The following is a 10,103-nucleotide window of genomic DNA, read 5'->3' as shown; positions in this document are numbered from 1 at the left end:
AACGTCGAGCTAGCTAGCGTTGCGGACCAGATAAGAAACGCCGAAGGCGCTCACGTTTCTAGCCATCATAGAAACGCCAAGGAACCATGGCCTTACTGCCCACTTTCGTCATAATTAATTAGCCTTATTAATTAGGATATTCATCCACATTCTACATGCACATGAAAAAGGATAGCAACGCCATGGTCATTGGCGTTTCAATGATGGGCAGCAACGCCAGCGCCTTCGGCGATTCTTACCTGGTCCGCAACGCTAGCTAGCTCGGCGTTTCTTTTTTTATCAGAAACGCTAGCTATCTCGGCGTTTCTATGTTGGGCAAAAACGTCGCGGGCTGTGGCGTTGCTAAAAGGGTCAGATCGTGAAATACTTTCACGTCGAGTTCATTTTATGACAAAGTTCGTTCAAAGGGTCAGAATAGTGAAAAAGGCCCACCCCATCAGCAATATCGGCACCGGAAAAGCTGCATGCATGGTCAGAATCCGTCTTCCATCCACGTCGCTCCTCGACGGTCGGCGATCGACCGATTCTGTAATGTGTGTTTGGTTGCTTGCACTGCAGCCATCGGGCAGAGGCCGTGATTCATCAACGTGCTTCAGATATATACTTGCAAGTTGCATTTCAATAGTTGTCTCGTCATCCTCTCAGCTAAGTTGCCACTAGGAAATCGCTCACCCCGGCGGCCCCACGTGCTTGTTGAACTCGCCTCCCTTGGAACGATTCTCTCCAATCATCATCATCCACTCGCGCTATGCACAGCCTATATAGAGGTAAATACACCCGCGGTCTTAGAACTTGCACTGGATGGTCACTTTGGTGCACAAACTTGCAAAATACGCATTTGTGGTCACTGAACTTGCAAAACAGCGCAAATACAGTCACTCTCTTTGTACGCAGCCGTATGTGGCGATGCCAGCGTGGCATGGGCCCGCTGTCAGTGACCATGGCCGTCCAGCGAGGCATGCACGTGGTCACTTTGCAGAAAACCCCGTGGGTTTATTATTTTTTGCGCTGAAGATAACTGAAGATAGCCACAGCTTAGTTACTGAACATAACTGAAGATAGCGGCTACTGAACTAAGCGGCTACACGATGACCCAGAGGCACGGGACGATGACCCGAACCCGCCGGACGCAGAACTGGATGCACGGCGCCTTGAGCCGGCACTGGAGCTGCCCGCGCCGGGCGCCGTCGCGCCGTCGCGGCTACGCCCTCCAATGGACATCCTCTGTCGTACGGGCGGTGGAGGAGAGGAAAGAGACGATGCACACTATATGGTAGAAAAGGGAGAGATCAAGAGAATGTAACAGAATTCTCTCATTACCCAACTGGCTATATGGTGTCATCTATCACTAGCTGATCTCGGGTTCGAATCCCAGGTAGCCTAGCTTTTTTGCTCTTTCTATTATTTTGCATCAGGCGACACAAATTAAATACATTTTGCAGCAACAGTTCTACAAATTAAGCACTGTCAAAACAATCTCAAGAATAAACCAATTGAAACCAGATTACAGAAATCATAGAAATTTACTTAATATTTAGAGGTCTGGGAGGCCTCTTGAACTACTAGCACTGTCATAGCATAAACCAAAGCGTAGCAAAATACAGTTTCATACAGTCTGAATATTGAGAAAACCAAAGCAAAATAAAGTTGGAAAAGGCCTTGCCTACTACATCTTTACCCCAACTGCAGGAGCAGTTCATTCATGAACTAAACCTAACCAAAAGTTCATTCATGAACTCTAACTTGTTCTGATGTAAACTAAAGAGAGAAAAAATCATGCAGATCAGTGGTTGGCCATCTTGAGATAGAGCAGAATGTGGTGCATTTTGGCTAAACAAAACCTCCTCTTCAGCCTGCATGAACTGTGCTCTATCAGCAGGTCCATCATCTCCAAACAGGAGATTGTAAAAGCCAGGAGCAGCAGCTCTTGCTCCTGTGACATCTGCAGGAGCAGCACCTCTTCCTCCAAATGTAGCAGCTGCAGTTCTTCCTCCTCTTGCACCATTTCTTCCTCCTCTACCAGCACTTCTTCCTCCTCTTGCACCATCTCTTCCTCCCCTCCCAGCAGTTCCTCCTCCTCTTGCAGCATTTGTTGCTCCTCTCCCTACACTGCCTCCCCCTCTTGCTTGTTTTTTCTTGGGTCTTGTTGCAGTTGCTGCTTGCTGACTTGACTCAGCTGCTTCCTCTCCATTTGCAGGTGCTGCTTGCCGACTCCTCACCCTCCCCCTAGCCATTGTTGTTGTCACTCTGCCTACTGGCATTGCTTCTCTAGCATTTGCAATAAATGTAGACTCGGGCAAGGGGCCAAATTCCCTAGGGGGTGGGTACGTGAACCTCTCCTGCAAAAATTAAGACAGAGCAAGTGTGAGCACACATACTAGTGATTTATGAGTGTGTACAAGTTAATTAGTGAAATCATCATTGCCTGTTCCTGCATCTTGTATACCATACAGTTAGGTGTTTGTGTTGGATCCAGGTGTGGGTATACCCTGTGTGGCATTATGTTCTGCACAAGACAAGCAATGTATGAACTTAGTGTATCCTAAATCTAAAAAAGTATATGGGAGTAAGCATAAGAGTACAAGTGTATTACAGCAAGTATTGATGGATCATCATACTCTTCTTCAGATTCCCTAGCAGCTTCTTCATTTGGAGTCTTATCAACATGATTATGGTGTCCCTTTTTGTTATGATCAGCTGCTCCACATATTGAACAATGCATGGTCACACCATGCTTGGTCACCTTCTTTACTCCATTTTTGTCACTCTTCTCTTCTGGATCTTTCTTCCTATTTTTCTTTGGCTTGCCCATAACTTTTGTGTATAATGGTGGATACACATCAATCCCGTTCATTTTCTCCCATAGCTTTGTATCCCTCATCGGCATCATGTTATATCCATAACACTTTTTGTACTCCTCCACTGTATAGCAGGAGTGAACCATGCTCTCTGGTTCAATCCTCTCATGCCTGAAAGTTGCTATTGCATGATGACAAGGGATGCCAGACAGTACCCACCTTTTGCAGTCACAGCTTAGCATATTTAAGTCCACTATGTATGAGTTTTGTAGAGAGAAAACTTTGAACACACCTCTACCATACTCTTGCACCCTGCAATTCTTTGCCCACTCAATGTATTTGTCGAGTTTCTTCTGAATCTTGGGGCATAGTATTCCTGTCCACTTTTCTGACTCCCTTTGCTTACCAACTATCCTATTTGTGAGCTTCGTGAAAATATAATCCAGCATTGACTTAATCGATAGCTCTCTTCCATCCAATATATAACTGCAGATATTTTCATATGTTCATGTTATGTTAGTACCCAATGGCATTGTTTGACATGATATGAAGGAAAGGTGGGAGGGCAATGCAAACCTGTTGAAGACTTCAGACATGTTGTTCAATAATATGTCACACTTGCAAAATGGGTCGAAGAAAGCTTTGATCCATGTTTTCGGAGCTAACTTCTCAACCCACTTGTAAGCATCAAGGTTGTGATCTTTGATCTGATTCATGCTTCTCGTGTAGGCCATCTCATTTGGGGATCTAGCTATAGCCCACAAGTCATTTTTTAGCTACTCACCCTTGTGGACTTTGTGAAAATTCTGGTAAATATGCCTAACACAATTTCTGTGTTCTGAATAAGGAAAAACTTTCTGAACTGCATTTATTAAACCCTACAAAATAGCAATATCATCAATAACAATAATTGCATAAACTAACAGCAAACACTAGCATAAAATGAAAGGAAGTGTGCCCACCTTCTGCTTGTCACTCATAAGTGTATATGGTGTACTGTTGCTTATGTTGAGATCATCCTTCAATGAAGTTAAGAACCACTCCCAGCTGTGTGTTGACTCCACTTCACATAGGCCAAATGCAATAGGAAATATGCAATCATTTGGGTCAATTCCTACTGCTGTCAGCAAATTCCCCTTATATCTTGTTTTAATGTGGCACCCATCAAGGAAAATGATTGGCCTACAAGCCTTAAGAAACCCCCTCTTACATGCATCATAAGACCAATATACTGTCGAGAAGTGGTCCTTTGTCATCTTGGCCTTGTTGTCAAACACCTCCTTTGTGCACAAGAAGAACTGACTTCCTGGATTGCTTCTTCTAAGCTCCTGCCCATAGTCCCATAGGGTTTTGTACTGATCATCATCTTCTCCCCTAATCTGCTTGACTGCTGCCCTTCTTGCCCTTCCCAACTTGGTCCTCTTTGCAACCAAGTTGAATTCTTGCTCAACTTTCTCTGAAAATTTCCTCAGAGGCATTTTCTCATTGTCTCTGAATTCATTCCTGAACTTGTGAGTAAGAAAAGGTGCAGTAAGAACTCTCAGGTCCCAAGCTTTGGTGCATGTATGCTTGTCAGTGTACTTTTTTATTTGAATGCTACTTGACCTGTTATCATGTCCTGCCTTCAAGTACCAAGTACAACCTGGCTTGCATACAGCCTCTAACAACTTTGAAGTATTCCTACGCTTGTTCACCTTCACTCTATTTCTGACACTATATGCAACGAGAGCATGCCTCAACTCTTTCATATCTCCAAAGACCATCCCAAGCTTGAAAACAGGCGCATTAAGATCAGTGCTTGGGTTGAAAGTGCTGAATTTGTGCTTCAGCTTCTCTTTCTCTTCTTTTGACAAGTTCAAATGACTATCCTCTAATGCATCTTCTGGAAGTTCTCCTTCAAAGTCCTGCACATTTTCTTTCTCTCTGTGATCATCAACATCTTTGTCCACATTGGCATCAAAAAGATCATCATCACCTGCTGCTATTTCATAATCACTCTCATAGAAATCCTCATCTGTCTCGGCCTCTACATCCTCTCCATTTCCCTCTGAACCACTACTTTCACCATTGTCACTAATGTCAAACTCTTCCTCCTCTTCTTCAACTGCAATACCAGAACTAGATCCTTCTCCAAATGGCATAAACCTCTTTACTGGGCTTGAAAGCTTCTCTGTTGTACTGGGTTGTTTCTCTGAATAGTTGATGTTTTCTTTACCATGCCTTAGTTTTGTTGGACTTATAACCTTTGGCAAATCAGGCACTCCATGTATTAGCACATCATCTGTGGTTACTGACTGAAGTGTGTCACCATGGTCTACAACCAGTACCAGGTTATTGTGCTCAATACAAAACAGAGCACTCACATTTAGTACAGAACAGCGCACTCACGTTCAGTAAAAACAGAACTTTCACATTCAGTTATGAACAGTGCAGCCATATTCAATTAAATTGCAGCAAATATTCAGTATTTTCAGACATGCTAATTATACAGAAAGCACACGTCCAGTTCCACATACGTTTAGTTAAAACACTGCATCAACGACGAAATCTGTCAACATAGCGTGCCTAACATGAATTCTGGATTACTTTCATCAACTTTTCTGAAGCAAAAAGACGCCTCCTTGAAAACCCCCAATTAAACCCTAGGTCAGATTGAAGAAGCAGGAGTTCTGGCCGGTCGCAACTAATCCATAGGGCAAATTTGCGCTTGAATCAAAGTCTGAACATCTCAATCAACTGGTACAACCCACCGATCCTACTACACAAATCCTACCCGCGGCGGGCTGACAAAATCGGTAAATAAAAGAGGAGGTAGATGCATGGGATCACTCACCGTATGTGGGTGCTGCTTCGCCCGGCCGTTGGCGGCGCGGTTCTTCCATCTCCTCCGACGACGGCCGCCGTGCCGCAGTTCCGCCTCCGCCAGCGCCCTGGAACGATCGACAGAGAAGGGAGACGAAGCGGTGGGGAGTTATAATGGGCTGCCAGCGATTTTAGGGTACCTATACGCTTATTTGCAAAGCGCTCTGTTCCCGCGTCTCCAGGGGCTTTCTGCGCAAGAATTAAGAAACCCACGAGGTTTTCTGTAAAGTGACCGCACACACGCCTCGCTGGAAGGCCATGGTCGCTGACAGCGGGCCCATGCCATGCTGGCGTCTCCACATACGGCTGCGTATGGAGGGAGTGACTGTATTTGCACCGTTTAGCAAGTTCTGTGACCACAAACGCGTATTTTGCAAGTTCGTGCACCAAAGTGACCATCCAATGCAAGTTCTACGACCGTGGGTGTATTTACCTCTTTATAACGCGTGTGTGCTAGAGCAACGACCACACACACGCCACACCTGCTCGATCGAACTAGTCCAACGCAACGGGTGGCTTCTTCTTGCTTTACTCCACAGCCAGCGCCAGTGCAACTAACGAAGCAGCTGTGTGGTGCTACGGCCGTCGGCCGGCACGATGCCACCGTCGGCGAGGCCACTGCTCGCTGCCGCCGCCGTCCTCTGCGTCTGGCTGCTGGTGGCCGTGGCGGAGGCCAAGGAGCACCATTACGAGTGGGACATCTCCTACCAGTTGAAGTCCCCCGACTGCTTCGAGAAGCTCGCGGTGACCGTCAACGGCGAGGCTCCCGGCCCGACCATCCGCGCCACGCTGGGCGACACCATCGTCGTCGCCGTCCACAACAAGCTCGAGACCGAGAACACCGCCATCCACTGGCACGGCATCCGCCAGATTGGCACGCCGTGGGCTGACGGCGTCGCCGGCGTCACGCAGTGCCCCATCCTGCCCGGCGAAACCTTCACCTACAAATTCGTCGTCGACAGAGTAAGCAGCTTAGCAGCATACATTACATTGCAAGACTTGTTTTACTTTGTCAACGCATGATCGCAAAATTCTCATTTGTCAATGTGTTTTGTGTGTTTTCAGCCTGGCACCTACCTGTACCATGCGCACTACGGGATGCAGCGCGTGGCGGGGCTCAACGGCATGATCGTGGTCACCGTGCCGGACGGCTTCGTCGAGCCCTTTTCTTACGACGAGGAGCACACCGTCCTCCTCGGCGACTGGTGGCACAAGAGCGTCTACGAGCAGGCCACGGGCCTCTCCTCCAACCCCTTCGTCTTCGTCACCGAGCCCCAGTCTCTCCTCATCAACGGCCGAGGAATGTTCAACTGCTCGCTCGCTCCCAGTGGAACGTGCAACGCCTCCCGCCCCGACTGCGCTCTGCCGACTCTCTTCACCGCCGTGCCGGGGAAGACATACCTCCTCCGCATCGGCAGCCTCACCTCGCTCTCCTCGCTCTACTTCGAGATCGAGGGCCACCCGATGATGGTGGTGGAGGCCGACGGGCACTACGTGCGGCCGTTCGCCGTGAGGGGCCTTTTCATCTACTCCGGCGAGACGTACTCCGTGCTGGTCAAGGCCGACCAGGACCCGCGGCGAAACTACTGGGCTGCGTCCCACGTCGTTGGCCGCAACCCCAGCCAGACACCCAGCGGTAAGGCCGTTGTCAGCTACGCCTTCAACGGCAACAACCCGTGGATGCCTCCGCCCACGGCGCCACCGGCTGGCCCGGCATGGAACAACACGGCTATCAGGGTGGAGCAGAGCAGGGCCATCTTCGCGCACCCACGCTTCGTAGAGCCCATGCCGGCGAGGGCCGACCGCACGCTGCTCCTCCTCAACACCCAGAACCGGATCGATGGCCACATCAAGTGGACTATCAATGGCGTGTCCCTCATGTTCCCAGCCACGCCGTACCTCGTGGCGATGAAACGCGGCATGAAAGACGCGTACGAGCAGCGCCCCCCGCCCGACATGTACGACCACATGAGCCACGACATCTCCGCGCCGGCGCCGACGAACGGGACCGTGGGCAGCCCGGTGTACCGGCTGGCGCTCGGCTCCGTGGTGGACGTGGTGCTGCAGAACTCCAACATGCTCAACAACAAGAGCGAGACGCACCCGTGGCATCTCCATGGTCACGACTTCTGGGTGCTCGGCCACGGCGAAGGTAAGTTCAACCCGGCCGCGGACGCCTGGAGGCTGCTCAACGTGAGAGATCCGATCATGAAGAACACGGTACCGCTGCACCCGGATGGGTGGACGGCGGTGCGGTTCCGGGCGGACAACCCGGGGGTGTGGCTGTTCCACTGCCACGTGGAGGCGCATGTGTTCATGGGCATGGGTGTGGTCTTCGAGGAGGGCGTCGAGAGGGTCGGCCGGCTGCCGTCGTCCATCATGGGCTGCGGACGATCCAAGGGGCTGCACTGATCGGACCGGGTGCAAGTTATCATTTAAAAAAAAGTTGAAGTTGTCATTTCATTTACAAAATAAAGGTTGATCTTACTAGGGTTGGTTTTTATTTCATTTATCCGTATTAAAAGTATACAAGGTACATACAGTCGATATTTTTTCGTGTACACCATGTATTAATTTATTATTTTATTCCATTAAAATCTTTGAGTTTGTCTACGGATGTATTAATGTCAGTCGGTTCATGATAAATTCTTGAAACAGCCTTTCGCCTAGCTTTATATATAAAGCCCAAACGGCCGAACCGATACAAAGTGATGAGGAATCTGTAAGCAAGTAGGTCGGAAGTAAAATAAAACGGCATCCGGACAAATGGCACAAATGCCGCCAACCCAATACTGAGTGTAGAAACAAACACAGGAGATACAACCTCTAACATACAACAAAAGTGACTATCGAACAATGTTGGAACTACGCCACCTTGCAAGACCACCACACATCGTAGTACCACGCACACTGAGCCATCTCCAGAGGGGGGCGCCTCGCCGTTAAGACTGGCCCCTCGCTCTAGGTTGTGGACCGCCTCTCCTGCTATGGGATAGCAAGGACAGAGATCAGAGACCATGTTGGAAAGGTGCGAGAGCCAAAGCTTTTCGAATGCCACTGATGGCTCACCCTTTTCTCCTTTCAGCCAACCCAAATCGCCAATGGAGGTGCCTCAAGTCACTTGTGGTTGGCCTTCAAGGTGACCACCCGACCTTTACAAAGTTCGCCGGAGCACACCACATCCGAGACCGCTTCCGGGAAATTAAGACTCCTACTTCCTAGGAGTACCAAATCTCCAAGAGTAACAATTTTGGTGATGACTGTGTAGCTGAATCACGATTCGGTTTGGTGGGAGTGTAGATCGATGGTTCATCTTTCAATCCTAAAAGTTTTGTGGGGTTTCGTTGGAAGAATAAAAGGGAGATGAGCTTTTAGAGGTTTGGCAGTGGTGAAGCAACTCAAATGAAGGATTAGGTCTAGAGGCATAAGAAGGATGTATATTTATACCCTATCCACCCAATCCAACCGTTGGAAGTCCGTGGACCCGAGGTACCCCGGAGGCCTAGGGCCGGAATGGCTCGGAGACGTACTTTATCTAGAGGGTAGACCACACGCACCCTAGAGACCCGGGGGCCTGGGGACCTCATAGACCCGGGCCATCCAAAGAGCAAATCATATGAATCCTAGAGACTCAGGTGTCAGGGATCCCAAAGATCCATGGTATCCACACGGTGAAACTGCTGAACCTCGGAGACCCGACCCCTGTACCATGGATACCTGGGGTCAATGCAAAGGTTGAATTGGTGAGTTTAACTTTGAGTAGGTTGTGTGTGTGTGGGGGGGGGGGGGCTTTCTATAAGATGTATGGAACATGATCTCCACACTACGCACCACATCAAACCCTCTTAATAGTGTGGGTTCTCTAAGACTCAAATAAAACCCCCAAATAATTGAGTCTTTCCACAAATCGTTCAGTTTTTCCTTTCCTTGTTGGAATTGGGGATGTGGAGAGGGATGGACCATCTCCATACTTTTTTATGAACCATTTCCCCATGGGTACGCTTGATAAACGACATTAATAGTACTTTCGTATACATAAAAAAACATTAGGGGTCTAGATGTTTTCTTCAGCTAGACGATCTCATGATGTGGGTTATCATTATGAAGTATTATAAAGGTCTGTCTACAGCAACAGAAGGAAGTAATTTCTCCTTGGATGAATCTACAATAAATGATGTCACTTGGGTCTATGTTGTCGAAAATGTCCTTCTCACTGCTTCTTTTATGGAAAAAAAGTTGCAAGTATAAGTGTTCCAAAATCTTCCAATTTGTTGGGTCTGTAAGATCATATGGTTCAACCCATGTACTCGACTTCAATGCAAGGCAGAAGCGACGTAGACAGGGTGGTTTCTTACATAAAGTTGAGACGCACATGCAAAGGTTGAGTAGGGTCATTTTTAAAACCTAATACGAAAAGGCCTATGATAAAGTTAAATAGTCTTT

At 48.2% G+C, this 10,103-nt stretch overlaps 1 protein-coding gene across 1 annotated transcript; it reads left to right on the top strand.

The window, feature by feature from the left end:
- The first annotated feature begins 6,168 nt into the window (after nt 1-6,168).
- Nucleotides 6,169-8,105, top strand: LOC125556347 (L-ascorbate oxidase-like). The gene is made up of 2 exons (XM_048719096.1): nt 6,169-6,623; nt 6,726-8,105. Exons 1-2 carry the CDS (start codon nt 6,258-6,260, stop codon nt 8,070-8,072), a joined length of 1,713 nt encoding a protein of 570 aa, XP_048575053.1. The 5' UTR covers nt 6,169-6,257; the 3' UTR covers nt 8,073-8,105.
- Nucleotides 8,106-10,103: the final 1,998 nt, after the last annotated feature.

This window comes from Triticum urartu, chromosome 5, assembly GCF_003073215.2.
Source record: "Triticum urartu cultivar G1812 chromosome 5, Tu2.1, whole genome shotgun sequence".
In the NCBI taxonomy this organism is placed as follows: Eukaryota; Viridiplantae; Streptophyta; class Magnoliopsida; order Poales; family Poaceae; genus Triticum; species Triticum urartu.
This window is presented reverse-complemented; position numbering and strand designations above follow the sequence as displayed.